At 32.6% G+C, this 19,404-nt stretch overlaps 2 protein-coding genes across 2 annotated transcripts; both read right to left on the bottom strand.

Annotated features, from left to right (window-relative positions):
• Window positions 1-700: 700 nt before the first annotated feature.
• LOC145611719 (protein VACUOLELESS GAMETOPHYTES-like) lies at window positions 701-1,945 on the bottom strand. The gene has a single exon (XM_081667071.1). It carries the CDS (start codon window positions 1,656-1,658, stop codon window positions 1,074-1,076), a length of 585 nt encoding a protein of 194 aa, XP_081523197.1. The 5' UTR covers window positions 1,659-1,945; the 3' UTR covers window positions 701-1,073.
• A 3,272-nt stretch (window positions 1,946-5,217) lies between these two features.
• Window positions 5,218-6,234, bottom strand: LOC145611345 (protein VACUOLELESS GAMETOPHYTES-like). Its single transcript, XM_081666663.1, has one exon. The coding sequence runs from the start codon at window positions 6,144-6,146 to the stop codon at window positions 5,538-5,540; it is 609 nt and encodes a 202-aa protein (XP_081522789.1). The 5' UTR covers window positions 6,147-6,234; the 3' UTR covers window positions 5,218-5,537.
• Between the last annotated feature and the right edge of the window lie 13,170 nt (window positions 6,235-19,404).

Below are 19,404 nucleotides of genomic sequence, written 5' to 3'. Positions count from 1 at the left end.
CTTACCAAATCTGGACCACCAGGGCTTAAGCCTGGCCTTGGATCAGGTTTAATGGTCTCTTCTCTACTAGGATGTTGCTCCTTACTTCTTTCATTTGAACTTATAGTCCTAATATAAATTTTAGGACTAACATAGACAGAATTTATTGATGTTTTGGATGAGCATGGTAACAATAATTTCTTCATGAGTAAGACTTTGGATGTTGTCATGATTTTGACTTGTTTTTTTTTTTAGTCATTGCTAAGTATGAATGTGGTTTTTGTAGCTGTACGGTTGTACGTATGTGTGGGTTTACTTAGCCAGTGTAGGTCGACACGTGTTTGTACGTTGATACGTGGAATTATATTAGGTTGTACACGTGGATTACTGTGATAATACATTAAAATCAATACAAATGAGGATATCTAATTTGGGGACATAATGTAGATGATAATGTGATATGATTTAAAATAGGGAAACCACCGAATGCATACTTTTATCATCTAATTACGTACTTTTTTTTTTTTTTTTTTTTTGAAGAAATCTAATTACGTACTTTGTACAGTAGATATGTATTATTTTTGGTACAAAGTATACCTCATATTTATTTATTTATTTATATTTTGACAAAGTATTTGAAGTCTTACAACATTTACATTAAAATACAAATCAAATTGAAACAAATACAACCTACTCTAGGCTTTTGATGATAATTGCCGTATTGAAGTAGAACTTAATCCAATTCGATTAATTGTAGACAAAGAACAAACATACACAATACCACACAATTTCCTATCAACAAATCAAGTTGTAATGAGAAAACGAAATTCTCCAAACTATCACTAGGAGAGAGATTAAATCCAATACATGGGCAAATCGATTTTACTTGCATATGCATATAAATAGCTCTTTGATTAGAGATAGTAATGGAGTTTTTTTACAACACGAGTTTAAAAAACTAGTGCTCCATAATAAAAGCGAGAAAAAAGCATAAATCATCGACCAAAAGGCAGGTGATTCAAGTTTAATTATTTTCAACCATTACAAGATCACAATAGTCAGTGATTAATATAAAAGATTCATGAATATAAACCTTATGCAATAACACCTAAAAATGCAACCAAAACCTCACAAACTAATCCAAACCCACCTTCATCATCATCACTAGGAGTTTTGCCAGACAAACACCCAACATGAATATGAACATCACAAATTTCACAGAAATACCCCCAATGTTTACATGATTTTTCACAAACATCACACTTACTAGAGACCATTAGTTGAAGCTTCAAAGAATGAGGAGGATGTATGTCATGTTTGACCAAATATTCAGGAAATTGACTACAAACAGGATGCACAAAAAAGCTGCATTCTTTACACCTATAAACCATACCTTTGATGTGATTTTGACAAAGGTTACATTTATGGAAAGGTGATTTTGGTTTCTCCATTAGTTGTAGTGTGTGTTGTGGATGTGTGAACGAAGAGATCGAATCCAGGCAAGTCCCACACGTCGAATGAGTATCGAAATTGCATTGATCACATCGATATCTCATGCCTTGACCCTCAGTCTTGCAGCATTTGCACTCGAATTTTGAGTTTTTGAAGACTTCCTTTAATGGATGTTTTGTGTGTTTTCTGTATTGGATCAACTTTGCAGCTTGCTCTGGTTGATGCATAGTTGCTTATGTGGTAGTACCAATAATCATTAGTCATATATATAATGATTAATGCAATTATACGCGACTGTGATTGCAATGTATTTCTTTTAGAAAATGTAAAATAATTTCAAAATTACACTATTTGATCACTGACTTCTCTATACCTCTCCTCATCAATGTTTTTTTTCTTTTTTTCTTTTTTTGTTGTTGTCGTCGTCGTTGTCACCCCTTTCAGTCCAAAACCTGAATAAAAAAGGAGAGTTATAGTAAGCCAATAACAAGTATGAGCCACAATAATTGAGAGTAGTACTATGGATCACCACTTAGAAAGTCCTCATGTTGATCCATATAACCGACCATGATGTGGTAGAAGATCAGTTGATCCACTTAATGTTGTCAATTTGCATTTAATTAATGTTTGCTTACTAAGTTTTTGTACTATTAGTACAAGTGGGTTGCAATTAAGAAATTGTTAGCCAGAAAACAAATGGGGAAAAAAAAAACCAATTATGGAATTTCTATGGATGTACATAATGATGGTTTTCTGTATAGTTTCATTTGATTAATCAACTTCTGTGGAAGAATTAGACGAGTATTAGTAATTAACTAATTATAGTAATAAGGATTACAACAGCCACCTTCTCTTTTCTATCTTCTGTCCTTGCAAACTCTTTAGTTCTACTTCCACTGCACCCTCATTCCTAAACGGCCAAATGGGGTTATTTTATGAAAATAAAATGTCTAATTAATCACAAGATAAGGTAGGACTGTAGGAGCAACCGTCCTATACGGATTGTCAAAGTCAAGGTCTTTTTTGAGATTTTGGAGGCCTAAAGTGAAAAAAATATATTGGGGTCTATTAACATAATTGAATGACAGAACTTCTTTTGATTCCTTTTTGAACAAATAATCTAATTTAAAAAAAAAAAATAAAAAATAAAAAAATCAAAACTTACATTTTTACTTGTGATCTAAAAAAAAAAAAAATTTGTGGTGCAACCAAATTTAAAATGAAAAATGATACTTATATTGCTCTTCGATATTTTAATGAATGAATTATTTTCACCAAAAAAATGAATGAATTATTAAATGAAACATACATGAATAAAAAAAAGTATTGAAATATGGCTCAAGGTATCTTTCAAATTGGATAAAAAATTAAATAATTAAACAATATATATTGTATTATATCCAATTTCAGTGGGAATTTGGTATAAGGTCATGTTTGGCAAATCATAGCTGTGAAGGGTAGCGAGCTGTGGTAGTAGTTGTTAGTTGTGTAGGTAATTGTTAACTGTAAACAAGCACGCATTTGGCTGTGAAGATAGATAATTTAAATATAAGTGTTCGATAAAGTAGTGGTTGACTTGCTGTTACATATAAAAATCAATATATATTTTCTAAAACTATAGATTAAATTTTCAACCACTACTTTTAATTTATATGCCGTCCGCACCCTACATACGCTCCAAAACAACAAAAGGGCGGAATGTACATATATGTATATTCCAATGTACATGGGCATATAAACGAACATAGTGTTCATTTATAATCTACGCGAGATTTTTGTGCATCAGTTATGTAAAAAAGGGAATCGATAAGTAGTAATTATTTGTTTACCATACATTAATTACAAATCATTTCACCTTTTTTTTAACCAAAACTTCATTTTCTCTTTAAAAAAAAAAACCATTTAAATTCCTCAATCCCTAAGCAAAATTTTAATAAATTCAAAATTTTTGAGTCCGAAATAGTTCAAGATGACAGACAAAAACGACGAAAGGTAAGAAGAGAGTAACAGAGAGTAACATTCGTACTTGTTTGTTTTTTATAAATTTAGTTGAAAATTGTAATTTTTGGTCATATTTTTTGTTTTTTTGAAATTAATTTCCAATTTATGCGGTTTTGGTGTTACAATGAGAAACAAAATAAAGTTCTTATAGAAGACCGACTAATTATTACATTTCAGAAGAAGAAAGCAAACAAATAGACAAATTCAGAAAAAGATGTAGATCTAAATAATACAATGTACATTAATATACAGTAAAATGTTCTTTTTCATATACTTGCATGATCTATATAATACAATGTACAATTACACTTGTAAACAACATTATAACATATACTTCGTATGTTCACTAGTAAATAATACAATGTAAATTAAAATGCAGTAAAATGTTTTTTTTTTTCATATACTTGCATGATCATTTATAATAGTTAAATTCTATAAATTATCACGTGTATATTTACTATATGAATAATGTTATTTAATATTATCATGTTCTTTACAAAATAATTATATGTTCTTTACAAAGCAATTATATGTTCATTCCACCTTTCTTTAATGAAACATATGTACCATGTTTGGTACATACTTTACACCTCCACAAGGAAAATTTCACCAAAAAAGTAAATGGTATAAAGAAATAAGTTATAGGCAAATTTGTCTATAAAAAAAAAACTTTTAAAAACACCATTTTGCGAAAAAAAACCTTTTAAAAGCTTTTTGGTTTAAAAAAACCACCACATTAATTTTTTTTTTTGCGAGAGGAAACCTATTCCTCTAATTACACTCTAATTAACTTAATTAAAGTCGAAATTACTAAATAATTAAATTTAATTAATATATATAAAAAACCACCACCCCCTCCTTCCTTCCTCCTTCCTCCTCCCATGGAATCAACCCCTCCCCCATCGGACCCGCTGCCCGGATCCCCCAAACTCCAGCGATCTCCTCTACCGCTAGATGACCCTCCATTTCCCCCTAATCACATCCCAACAAGGCAACAACCATCTCCTTGACTTTGAAAACTACACTCGAAAATTAATTTGGGGTTTTTTATTTTTTTTTATTTTGTGCATCTTATTTGCAATTGATGCTTGTTTTGGCTTTGATTGTGTATGTATGTGATGCTAGGGTGATTTGGAATCAAATTGGAATTGATTTGGACTTGATTTGAGCATGTTTGAGTATACAAGATCCAAAATTCGAAGGGAGGTGGTGGTTGCCAACGGGAATAAGGGGGAAAGGGATGGTCCACCAGCGGTGGCAGTAGGTCGCCGGAGGTGGGGAGGATCTGGGCGACGGGTCCGGTGGGTGGGGGGTTGCTTGAAAGGGAGGGGGAAAGGAACAAAGAAGGGGAAGGGTGGTTGGTTGGTGATTGGGGTTATAAATTATATATAATTATTAAGTAATTGGGTGGGTTAGTGGTTAATTAGAAAGGAGGAAATTAGAGTCTAATTAAGTTAATTAGAGGATAATTAAGGAAATAGGTTTCCTCTCGCAAAAAAATTGAACGTGGTTGTTTTTTTTTTTTTTTAACCAAAAAGCTTTTAAAAAGGTTTTTTTTTTTTTTTTTTTTTTTTGCAAAATAATGCTTTTAAAAGGCCTTTTTTTTTTGACAAATTTGCCTAAGTTATATGCTGAAAATATATGGATCCATGGGATAATGGTTATGGCTTATAGCCATTATGAACTTAGGCCCACTCTGCCAATGGATAATGGTAAATTGGTCTATCGATAATTGTCGTATTGAAGTAGAACTTAATCCAATATGATTGATTGTAGACAAAGAAGTAATACACACAATACCACATAATTTCTTATCAATGAATCAAGTTGTAATGAGAAAACATAAGTCTCCAAACAATCACTTGGAGAGAAATCAAATCCAATACATTAATACATGGACAAATCGATTTTACGTTCATATGCATATAAAATATAAATAGCTCTTTGATTAAAGCTAATGAAGTTTAATTTAAAACACTCGTTTTAAAAGACTAGTTCTTCATAATAAAGTGAAAAAAAGATTATACATCATCGACCAAAACACTGGTGGTTCGAGTTTATTTTCAACCATTACAAGATCACAATAAGAGATTAATATAAAAGATTTATGAAGATAAACCTACAGCAATAACATTACTTAAAATTCCACCGAAAACCTCACCAAGTAATCCAAATCCACCTTCATCATCATCATCATCACTAGGAATTTTGCCGGACAAACACCCAACATGAATATGAACATCACAAATATCACAAAAATACCTCCAATGTTTACACGATTTATCACAAACATCACACTTACTAGAACCCATTAGTTGAAGCTTCAAAGTATGAGGAGGATGTTTGTCATGTGTAACCAAATATTCAGGCAATTGACTACAAAGAGGATGCACAAAAATGCTGCATTCCTTACATCTATAAACCATACCTTGGATGTAATTTCGACAAAGGATACATTTATGGAAAGGTAACTTTGGTTTCTCCATTAGTTGTAGTGTGTGTTTTGGATGTGTGAACGAAGAGATCGAAACCAGGCAAGTCCCACACGTAGAATGAGTATCGAAATCGCATTGATCGCATCGATATCTCATGCCTCGACCCTCAATTTTGCAGCATTTGCACTCGAATTTTGAGTTTTTGTAGACCTCCTTTAATGGATGTTTTGTGTGTTTGCTGTATTGGATCCACTTTGCAGCTTGCTCTGGTTGATGCATAGTTGCTTATGTGGTAGTACCAATCATCATGGGTCATATAGGAAATATATATAATGCACTAATATGTATTTCTTTTAGAAGTTGTAATTTGACCAATGACTTTTTCTACCTCTCCTCCTTATTAATATTTTTAATTTATTTTATTTTAATTCTATTGTTATGTCCAGAGGTAGGGTTACAAATGCTAACACTTAAAGTGGCCCGGTGCAATTTTGTTGAATTGGGACCTAAAATCAATTTTTTAAGGAAAAGTATGTTACGAAATTAAAAAGTCGGGCCCTTTTATAGTAGTTTCACTTAGGGGCCCTGTGCGGTCGACCACCCTGCACATGCTCAGCACCACCCCTGGTTATGTCTTTCATCTCTTTAAAATTGTGGGTTGCCCGCTGTCAGTCCCAAACGTAGGTCAATAACAACTAGTGTAAAATTTTTGTCACATCGCTTGGCATAAGTTACAATGATTGAGAGTATACTATAATGGATGATTACATGAGAAATCCTCATGTTGGTTCATGTTGCTTACCTTATCTATGGGATTAAAGCGTTCAAGTAGAAAAATATGTGGTAGAAGATTAGTTGACTTAAAGTCAACTAACATAAGTATAAGTCAATTTAATGTTGTCAATTTGCATTCAATTAGCGTTTGCCTAAGTTTTTGTACTAGTAGTACAAGTGGGTTGCAATTAATAATTTGTTAGCCAAAAAACAAATGAGATAAAAAGCCCAATTGACAAGTGTATAATTTCTATGGATTTATATAGTGGTTTTCTGTATAGTTTCATTTGATTAATCAAACTTCATTTTGTGGAAGAATGACTATTAGTAATACGTAGGGATGGCAGTGGATCTGGACCCGGCTCGGATCCGTGGATCCAGATCCGGGTCTTCAAATTTTGGACCCGATGGATCCGGGTCGAATCCGGGTCCTGCTGGAAAAAATGGATCTGGATCCGGGTCTGGGGGCCAGACCCAGATCCAGATCCGTTTACCCTTTTTTTTTTTAAAAAAAATAATAATAATTGGTTTGTTTCATTATTAAATATGTTGACAATGTTAGTATTGATAAAGCCCTTTTAAGATATGAATTTTGGATGCCTCATATCAAATTCACTAGCTATTACTAAAATCGTACTTTTATCATTATTTATAATTTTTATTTCAAAATATAAATGTATAAGTTGGTACCTTTGTATTTTTAGATTTGTTGTATAACTAAAATTTAGGTTGAACTTAATAACGACGGAAGTTTTAAATGCATTTTTTGACCTAAATATTAAATTTTTGCAAAAAATTAGGCAAAATATATTGGACCCGTTTTGGACCCAGATCCGGACCCGGATCCGTTGGACCCGTCGGATCTGGATCCGGGTCTTCGTTTTCCAGACCCGACGGATCCGGGTCGGATCTGGATCCTAGATACAAAAACGGATCTGGATCCGCGTCCATCCAGACCTGGTCCAGATCCGACCCGTTGCCATCCCTAGTAATATGGATTACAACAGTCGCCTTTGCTTTTCTTTTCTATCTTGTGTCGTTGCAAACTCTAAGGGCCTGTTTTGATTTACAGAGTTGAGCTGAACTGAACTGAACTGAAATGAATTGTTTATGAGAGCAAGAAATTAAGAGCTAAACTGAACTGAACTGAACTGGAATTAAGTTGAACAGAACAAACCCTTACTTTTCTTAGTTTTCATTTTTATTTTTTAATTTTTTACTAAAAACAGTTTTACAAAAGAAACAATATACTTTTCTTAGTTATAATCTCAAGACTAATGACATTTTTTTTCTTTTTTGAATAAAGATTGATTCATAAATTAAAAAACATAGGCGTGATATTGTTTTCCAGATATTTTGGGTTTTTTTTTTCTAGACTTCCTTTAATGGATGTTTTGTGTGTTTGCTGTATTGGATCCACTTTGCAGCTTGCTCTGGTTGATGTATAGTTGCTTATGTGGTAGTACAATCATCACGGGTCATATAGGAAATATATATACTACCTCCGTTAATTATTATGTGCAACAAAGGTGAGACATAAAATATTCCTTTGATGCACATAATAATTAACGGAGGTAGTACTTCGTATTTCTTTTAGAAGTTGTAAAATAATTTCAAAATTACTTAATTTGACCAATGACGACTTTCTCTACCTCTCCTACTTATTAATGTAGTTATTTCATTTTATTTTATTTTAAATCTATTGTTATCTCTTTCATCTATTTAAAATTGTGGGTTACCCGTTGTCAGTCCCAAATGTAGGTCAGTAACAACTAGGGTAAATTTTTGTCACATCGCTTAACATAAGTCAGTAACAACTAGGGTAAAATTTTTGTCACATCGCTTGGCATAAGTTACCATGATTGAGAGTATTTAGTACTATAATGGATGATTACATGAAAAATCTTCATGTTGGTTCATGTAGCTTACCTTACTTATGGGATTAAGGTGTTCAAGCAGAAAAATATGTGGTAGAAGATTAGTTGACTTGAAGTCAACTAACATAAGTATAAGTCAATTTAATGTTGTCAATTTGCATTTTATAGGTTTGCCTAAGTTTTTGTACTACTAGTACAAGTGGGTTGCAATTAAGAATTGGTTAGCCAAAAAACAAATGAAAAAAATAAAAAAATAAAAAACCAAGTGACAAGTGTGGAATTTCTATGGATGTATATGGATTTACAACAGCCGCCTTCTCTTTTCTTTTCTATCTTCTGTCCTTTTTGTTTTGTTTGACGGGTTCTTTCTTCTGTCCTTGCAAACTTATACAGTTTTTATTTTTATTTTTATTTTTATTTTTTATTTTATTTACAAAAACAATCTACTCGTACGAAAGAAACAACATACGACTATACGAATACTTTTCTTAGTTATAATCTCGAGACTTAATTCAAAAAAAACAAAAAAAAGAAAAAAAAAAGTTATGATCTCGAGACTAATGATATTTTTTTTTTCTTTTTTGAATAAAGATTAATTCATAAATTAAAAATTATAGGCGTGATTTTGTTTCTAGATATTTTTTCTAGATATTTTGTTTTTGTATTTGTTTTTTTTTTTTTTTTTTTTTTTTTGAAAAATAGTTATTTTGTTTTCTAGATAAGATTGATTCATAAATAACATTGATTACTAATGACACTTTGTTTCCATAAATAAGAGTGATTGATCGAGACTAATTGAATGAGAGAAAAAAAAATACGGAGTATATTGGGGCCTATTAACATAATTGAATGAGAGAAATTCTTTTTTTTTTAAACGAATGAGAGAAATTCTTGTACGGAGTGATTCATTTTTTTTTTTTTTGTGTGAAAAATTCTTGTAATTCCTTTTTGAACAAATAATCTATTTTTACATGTTGTAGTACTAAAAGTATTATCTTATTAGAAAGTTGTTTTTTTTTTTTTTTAATTTTAATTTTATCTATTATCGCCATGTCCTTGCTCTTCAAAATGGCTTGCAAAGACACGAAACTAAAGTCCCAGAAAGAAAGTTAGGATTTATCGAATGTCCAACACTACTACCTTCGTTTTAAAATATGTGTTTCATTTTTTATTTTCGGCCGTTTTTATATACTTGTTCCATTTTCTTATTTGGAAAACTTTTACAATAATTAACTCATTTCTCTTAGCTAATGGACCTAACATAAATTATAGTACTTTATTAATTTTATATTCTTTTCCCTCTAATTGTCTCAATTACTTTTGCTTTTTACAATTTTTTATTCTTTCACCTACTCTACTACCTCTATATTTTAGTACTTTATCTAATTTCTCCAAAAACTCCTCACAGGGAGAATTGGAACAAGTATTTACAAATGGAGGGATTATATATGAAACTTAATTTTAATAAACTACTAGATTAGGTCCCGTACCATGCACGGTAATTTTCACGTAATAGTGGGAGTACATGATGACTAACTATGTGTAATTGATTACGTCTCAAAGTTATATGAAGGGAAGTATTATTCTATAGTACTTTGTATTAATATCCTTTAAGAAAGAATTATTATTATTTATTTCTTAAAGGACATTTAATACAAAGTACTATGCAATTATTATTATTTTGACGGGATTTTTTTTTAAAAAAAAGATGTCACATGTCATTCCCAATTTCACCTTTAATAAAATATATAATACATAGATATAAATTTTAATGTAAGAGTCAATTCGATACACTATAACGTAAAGTTTTTTTCCTTCTTATTTCGTACTATAAAATATAATTTGAATCCATTGATTGTAATAAATCAAGAAGAAAAATATATTTTGAGCAAATAATGTTGAAATAATAAAATAGAGATGAGAGAAGGGAAAGAATAATAAAAGTTGTACTCAATCCATTTAAAATTGTACTACATTGCAACATATATTTAGTGCAAAATATAACTAAAAATAAGGAACATAATCCCATGATCATTGATCATGCTAACATTAACCCCCACTAAACTAACCCACTACTATTATGATTCCACTAACATTAGGAGTTAACTAACCACTAACAATTTGAAGCAAATATTCCAATAAATAATATATATCAATATTAATTAGTAATAAGAATCTTTAATTGCTATTTCTCAGTATCATATATATATGTGTGTGTGTGTGTGTGTGTGTGTGTGTGTCATACACACACACATATATATATATATATGTGTGTGTGTGTGTGTGTATGTATATATATATATATATATCAATATTAATTAGTAATAAGAATCTTTAATTGCTATTTCTCAGTATCATATATATATATATATATACACACACACACACACAAACATATATATATATATATGTGTGTGTGTGTGTGTGTAATCTTAATTAGTAATAAGAATCTTTAATTGCTATTTCTCAATATCATATATATATATATATATATATATATATATATATGTGTGTGTGTGTGTGTGTATGCTTTCAGTAAGTTCTCAATCAAAAAGATATAAAAGGAAGATTTAAAGTTAGTATATATTTAATTTTGGAAAATAGTTTTTGAAGGGAAAAAAACTGTAGGAGTTTATATGTACTATAATGCGTAAAAACATTAATCATATTCATAAAGCACCTAATCCCAAGATTGCATGCATAACGCCCAAGACACATAATTATACCTTTGAAGCGTGAATTTCACGAAGCTATTTGATAGGCAAATCAGGGAGAGAATAGAGCCCTAAGCGTTGCTCCTCTACTTAGTCCACGGGATTCGAACGAACCGTCTACCAATACTTGATTGGTCGAGTGAACCAGGAGGTCACCCATCTCAAGACTACTCCCAGCCAAGCACGCTTAACTATGGAGTATTCTTAGAATATGGGCTCCCTAAAAGGAAGATGCATCTTGTTGATATGAGTAGTATATCAAACTCCTTTAAAGCAATCATGAGAGGTATTACAATTATACTAGGGCACGAAGCCCAAAAAACCCTCCTTATTCCTCCATATGGCCGGTCACCTAGAGTGATGAGGCCCGTGATGGGCCTCATCCACTAATGCTCGATCTAGGCCCTTTGTGTGACCTTAAAGGATCCGTCTATTTGGGCTTTAGCCTATTTTACTAGCTCTAAGATCGTTAGTAATTCTAGCTATGATATAATGACGACCCAAATGTACGAACTTAATTATCTCCATAATTTGATCTATTTATGTATCTAGTAATTGCACATGACGAAGATATAAATCCTTCAAAAATAACACCATGAACTGACATGTAATTGATTGATTGATTATACTTATCGTTATTACAATGAATTACCAATAAAAAAATAAAAAAATTACCAATAATTTGTTTAGATAGGAAATTAGCGACACTTAATGATGGTAGATCATATAAGGGTAAATATGTGGATAAAAAATAAAAGAAAAAAAAAAAGAAAACACATTTTTTAAATGTACGAGAGAGAAAAAATTTACTAAATACGACTTGGAAAATGAAAGTTTATTAAACCTTAACAGAAAGGAAAAGGAAAAGAAATAACAACGGAAGTTCAAACGAAACACTTTCATTGTTAGCTAAATCGATGTACTTTTCTCAGCCTTTTCTTCTTCAAATCTTAATTTCTTTCTTTGTTGATTTTTTGACAAATTAGCCACTCAAAGGAAGAGAGTTCAGCATTAAGTGAAATATTCAAAAAGATTCAATTGGAATTAAAAGGTGCTCATTATGTTTCACATGTTAACACCTATTTATCTTATTCAAATTTATCTTATTCAACAATGAAAAACAAATTACTTGTCTTGCAATCCAAGTGTTTCAATGGAGATACAGTTGAACTACCTCAGAGAGATCGATTTGCCTGTTAAGAAAAAAATATCGTGTATATGTTCAAGACAAGAAACATGTGCACAAAAGTTTTTGCAAGTTCTTGATTAAATTGTTACGCATTATTATTGAAAAATTATGTCACTTAGCCGATCAAATATGTTTGTTGTCGACCCCGATACAAGACATTTATTATTATATGATGAATGATAAAAGTTACGAAGGTATCTTAGCACAGAAAAGATAAGGAGGATGATGATTGTTGATATTTTTTGTTATTATCAGTCCATTAGACAATCTTTGGTATTGTTTCTGAGTTAGATGGTTTTTATAAAGGAATGTGTTTTCCATTAAATATAGCAACATATAAGAATATTAGATTTCACCGACCAAATATAAACCTCTATATCACAGCTACGGTCATAAAAAAAAAATTATTTGTTGTCATTCTCACGTAACCTTTGGCAGATCTAATTTCAAAATATTATGAGTTGACCTCACTATTTATTTAATAAAAATATTGTGTAATAACTATACATGCATTTTTTTTTGAAGAATAAATACATGCAATTATTTGTTAATATGTAAATATTTTTAATGTAATTTGTTAATTTGTCTCATATATAGAAATGATGTTATTATAGATTTGCATTTATTTTTCATGATTAACACCCATAAATTTATTTATATTTAATTAAGAATGTGTATTGATTATTTGAAACCATTTATAAACAATATTAATAGCAACTTAACCAAAAAACATCATTCAATCGAAATAGAAAATTCCGATTTTGGTATTGATTCTAAATTAGATGGTTTTTATATAAGAAATGATATAGTTGTTGTTTAGGACAGTTGATGAAGATGACAGTCAATTGGTCCAAGCATTTCCCATTAATTATACCAACATAAAAAAAACATTAGATTTTACTCCACCAAACCCAAACCCTTTTGTATTCTTGTGGTGGAAAAATTGGCTGTGTTATATGAGTTAATATCTCATCAATTACATACTTTTTTATGTGTATTTATTATTGGCATGACATTTCAAAAGTATCCAATGTTTGTTAAACAAGTTTCCAACACGTTAAAAATCCCGATTTTAGCTTTGGTTGATATGAATCCTTTTGGTTGTGAAATTCATAAGACATATAAATATGAGTCGGTGCCTTTGACATATATGAGTGGCGATATGACAGTGCCCCAATATAAGGATAATTGGAATATTCAAGTCGGATTTGGAAAACATGATTTCGGAAAAGTATTATGATGCGCAGTCACTCTCTACAACTGATAAGAATTTTTTAAAGAATCAATTAAAAGAACATTGGATGCGTCGGGAGCCTAAGATTAGAGTCTCAGTGAATCTATATTAAAAGATGATAAAAAGACCGACATTGAGACTATTCCCTCTTTAAAATTTTGAGGAAGATAGAGTTTTCTCTTGATCATGGGAATTGAAATATTGGAGCATTGTTCATTGTTTTAAAATCTGATGTATTAATTTTTGTTATTGCCTTTCTTTTGGAGAGTCCATCCTAGATGGTTTGTCCAAAGCTAGGTGGGGTTAGGTTGTAATTGTTATGTTTTTTAGCTGCAATGATATTCTCTATCAAACTTCTGTATATTTATCAAGAGAAGATATATTATATATGTTTATAAACGGTAAACTACGAGGGAGGGCCCACTCACTATACAATGGGGGGAGATGGAGGGACAACCATCCCTCCATCTCTTCACTCCTCAAAAGATATATTCTATGTAATACTCCCTCTGTCCCCAAATGATAGTTACTTTTGTCATTTTTGGTGACCCAAAATGTTAGTCACATTTGCTTTTTTCAAGTACTATTAATAATATTTTTTTACCAAAATTCGCTCCCATTTGCAAAAATATTTGTGCAAATTTAACTTTTCCATGTAACTTTTACTTTCCCATGTACTTTAATTACTTTCTCTCTCTACTTGTTTTCATACTCAATGTAAATTTACTTTTTCAATGTACTTTTGTTACTTTTTATTTATGTTTATTAATTCCCGTGATTTTCTACCAAAAGTGACTATCAATTGGGAACGGAGGGAGTAGTACAAAGAGTTTGGGGTTAATATTGTTTATAAAGATCAAGCATAATTGATATGGTTGTTATATTATTCCAAAAAGATGAGAACAACCATTGGTATCAGCAAACATTAAATCAGGGGCACTAAGTTTGATACTTATTAGGTTATTATTGATCAGGAAATTTTAAATTTTAACACCACAAAATAGTCTGAAAATGGATTTTAACACTACAAAATAAAAACTTTTATTTTAACACCACAAAAAGTTTAAAATATTGGCTACTACCACAACTTTACTTTATGGATGAAATCCGTTAGTGGGCTCCTCATTGCTTACATGTCAACATATTATTAGAAGAAAATAATTTTAAAAAATAATAAAAAAACAAAAACCCTAAACTAACCCAGCCACCACATCCCCACCTCCGACTTGGCGGCACCGATCACTGCCCCCCCCCCCCCAAACACCCCTACTCCCAGCCAGAGCCACAAAATTCTCCTCCCCCTCCTTTTCCCCCCTCATTAAAACCGACAACCTTGCCCTAACCGCCACCAAAAAGGGTTCTAAGGGTCGAAAACGACCGGTTTATGGTCGAGATCAACCACTAGTGGTCAATTTTGGGGGGTTTGAAAAACGATCGCCCTTTTTAAGCGGTCGTTGGGAGGTTTTGTCGATTTTGGGGAGGGGGAAAGGGTGGAGACGGAGTTTGTGGCGGCTGGGGCTGGAAATGGTGGTGTTTGGGTGAGGTGATGGCTAGCGCCGCCTACCGGCGGTGGGGATGGGGTTGGTTGTAGGCAATCTGGGGTAAGATTGCTTATGCTTTTGTTTCTTCTATGTGAGCTTATAGTGTTATTGATTGGTGGGAGTCTTGTTTTTTGGAGCTTGATGTGGATGACGTTGCAAACTTGCAATCATTATTGCTATTTGCTGGGCGATTGGGGGGGGGGGGGATGAAACTCACTGGTGGTGGAAGAGGAGAGAAAGGATCCTGCCGATCGAGGTAGTGTTGTATGCGCTGAAATCAAATGAAGAAGTGCTTAAGGCGTGTGCTAAGGGGAGTGGGGTTCGTCGGGTTGTTGATGCTGACAGCAACGCTTCTGTCAGGTGGCTGCCTCCGGTTGCAGGCACTTTTTAAGGTCAATGTGGATGCGGGTTTTATAAGGGAGTTGGGTTGTGGTCTGGGTGCAGTTGTGAGGGATGGGGATAGAGCTGTCCAGGCAGCTAGAGTGCAGCAGTGTTATTCAGGGTGTGGGAGGTGAGGGTGGCTGAAGTAAAGGCGGTGATGTTGGGGCTTAGGCTTGCAGCGGAGCTGGGTGTGCAGGCTATTATTGTTGAGTGCGATTGTTTGCAGGTGGTGCAGGTTCTGAAGAATGAGGATGTTGGCCCAAGTGATTTTAATCTTGTTATTGAAGATATTTTATTGTTTTGCTCTAATTTTGCTAGTGTTTCGTGGTCGTTTGTTAAAAGGAGTGAATAAAGTTGCACATGAATTAGCTCGGTTTCAACCATGGGAAGTAGGTCAAAGAATGTGGTTTGATGTAATCTCTTCTCATTTTCTTGATGTAGTCCATTTCGATTTATCTATTTAGTCCCCTTTGCGGGTTTTTTCAAAAAAAAAAAAAAGGAAAGAAAGAAAGTAAAGGCATGTTCTCTTCAGCTTATTTTCAGTTTAGTTCAGTTCTGCTCCTATAAGTTCAGTTCAATTCAGTTCAGTTCAGCTCCAATAAGTTCAATTCAGTTCAGTTCTTTTCTGAATTTCCTTCTCTTATAAACTATTCAGTTCAGTTCATCTCCAAGAAGTTCAGTTCAGTTCAGCTCAGCTTGGTTCAGTGAATCAGAACATGCCCTAAGTGAGTAGTGTGTTTAGTTAATACTACCTCCACTTCGGATTTACTCGCAACAAAGTACAAATTGCGGAGGCTAAGGCAAAAGATTGAAGCATGATTATGGAAAAATAAGGATATATGTTTAGGTATTAATCCAACAATAAAAAAAGGAAAAACAAATTCAACTTTAATCAAATTAAATACCCCACCACCACCCACACCACCAACCAGCAACCGAAACCAACCACCACCACCACCACCACCCAGCATCACCGAAACCACCCACCAACCACCACCACCCAGCATCACCTAAACCACCCAGCACCACCGACGCACCCAACACCACCCAGGAACCCTCTATAGCACCGACCACCCAGCATCACCACCCAACACAACCACCCAGCATTACCACCCAACACCGACGCGTCCAACACCACCCACGAACCCTTTAATCAAAACCCCAAAACCACCGTACCCCGCAGCAACCGAAATCAAAACCACAATCCAACCTTCAACGAACCCATAAACCTTTCTCTATCATCAATTAAAGCTTGAATTGACTAAATTTAACCATCAAAACTCTTCAAAACTCTATATTTAGAGTTTTGATGGTTAAATTTGACAAAAAACCTTCGAAATTGGGTAATAAGGAAACAAAAAGCAAAGGAAGAGAGAGAAAACGAGGCGGCGATCGATGTAGGTGGTGGTTTCCATTAAAGATGGTGGTGGTGGTGGTCAGTGGTGGTGGTGATGGTGGTGGTTGCCATTGAAGGTGGTGGATTATGACGGAAAAGAGAGAACTTATGGAGGAAGCTGTTGAATGAATTAGGATGGATGTGGTGGTAAGGTAAAATTAATTAACCTTAGGGATTAATGTAATAAGAATAGATTTATGATTTAATTAGGATGTTTTTTTTTAAAAAAAAAGTAAAAGTAAAATTGTCATTTTGTAGCAAAAAACTTACCAAAAAATGAAAGAAAATAATTGTTGCAAGTAATGTGAAGCAGCCATTTAAGAAAACTGTTGCAAGTAATCCGAAGCGGAGGTAGTATATATTTTTATGGAATATACAGTGTTTTTTTTTTTTTTTTTACAAAAAAAAATAGTATCTAATTTCAATATTTAACCTTTTAATTTCGGATATCGGAAAATTTGAAAATCGGAATCCGAATCTGTATCCAATATTCGATTTTTCGGATCGGATATCTGATCCAAAATGAATTTAAAACTCGGATCGAATATCTTAAAATTCGGATTGGTTGCAGATCGAATATTCGGATTCTCGGATTGGTTTCTATAGGTCTAGTTGGCTGGGTAGTTTACGGGTTTTTTTTTAATTTTTCTTATTTTTTTTCTTAATTAATAATATGACATGTGGCACAATAAACCCCACTTAACGGATTTTTGGATGGCAACCGTTAGGTGGTGGTAAAATCAAATTTTTTAAAAAAGTTTTGTGGTGTTAAAATAAAAGTTTTTTTTTTTTTTTTTTTTTTTTTTGGTGTTAAAATTCAAAATTCTTATTGATTATGCAACTTTTTCGTTGTCTTTTCATCCTCCCCTATTCAATATTACACAGGATGGAACACAATCCATCTTAGTTAGTTAGTTGCTAATCATATCTAACTTCTGCATCTGATTGGGAAACTTTCAGGGTAATTAGCTAAACTTTCTTTATACAGAGCGGAGTATATATTTGACCTCAGCAGGATAATATATATATACAATCTCATGGAGCAAATTTTCTTAGCTACTATTGTGAGTAACAACTAACAAGTTTACGGGAGGTGCAGTTTTGGAGAATCAACGAAATACACATTCAATTTCGGGTGTCCAACAATCAGTTTGCTGGTGTGTAGTCTAGTGAAGGCAACATTGTAGTGGTAACAACAACCCATCATCCTGGAGCTTCTGAATCATTTAAGCTTATCAGGAAGTCTGATGATCCTTCACGTGTTCGAATTCAAGCTCATAATGAACTTTTCTACAGTTAGTTTAAGGGTTTGTTCTCTTCTGATTGTTTTCAGTTCTGTTCAGTTCTTAATTTCCTTCCACTCATAAAATATTCAGTTCAGTTCAGTCAATCAGAATAAGCCCCAACTCGATCTTACTCTATACTTTTCACCTTCGAAGCAATCCTTAGCTTCCTACTTCAGATTCCGAGCCACTTATGCCTTCCTAGACTAACTAGCTAGTATTACTGTATTAGGACTATATTTGGCTTAATAAAATTGAAAAGGTGCTACGTACATCAAATAAAAGAGAAAATGCACCTTAATATTTGGTGAAGGAAACTCATTTGTTTTGATGATCATCCGATACATAGTTTGCCAAGAGTTTTTTGAGCTACGATTTGAAAAAATCTCAGTTAGATTTATCTTAAAGTTTACATTAAATTTCATGAAACTTATGAATTAATGTTATACTCTGTTTGTATTCTAGCTTAATCACTCGTATAGTCGTTTGTATTCTATACTCCGTTTGACATCAGTGGCGGACTTACATACAACTAAGTGGGGTCAAGGGACCCCACTTGAGCATGGAAGGATGAAATTTTTTCCTCTAAAATTACACCTTTTTTCTAAAAAAAATCAAGTTTTTTCAATAAAAATTATTCACTTGACCCCATTAAAATTTGTGAAATATTATTTGACCTCGTTAAATATTTTTTCCGGATCCGCATTGTCGTTTGTATTCTATCTTATGAATTAATCAAACCTTTGCAATAGTTGAAGTCTTTCAAAATATGCTTGAAGGTTAGATAGTGTATAAACCCTTCTAGATCCTATGATAAGGTTATGTATACCAAGAGGTGATACGTGTAAATTAATTTTACATAAATTTAATCTAGCCCGCACAAACATTAACAAGTAGCTAATAAAGGGTAAATAAGGTGTCAATCCCACGAAGAGATTGGAGGACTGAAATTTATGGTTTAACTAATAAATTAAATCTATACATTACAGCAAGTCAACAACTAAATATTTTATGTACATATTTACTTAGAAAAAGGGGTTTTTTTTAAAGATATACAAATTAATCTAAGCCACTAAGGTCTACTACTAAAACAAACTAACTAATATTTACAAAAGTGATAAACAAGTAGTCAGTCAATGTATGGTTCA

This window comes from Chenopodium album, chromosome 24 (genome assembly GCF_948465745.1).
Source record: "Chenopodium album chromosome 24, dcCheAlbu1.1, whole genome shotgun sequence".
NCBI classification, from domain to species: Eukaryota; Viridiplantae; Streptophyta; class Magnoliopsida; order Caryophyllales; family Amaranthaceae; genus Chenopodium; species Chenopodium album.
This window is presented reverse-complemented; position numbering and strand designations above follow the sequence as displayed.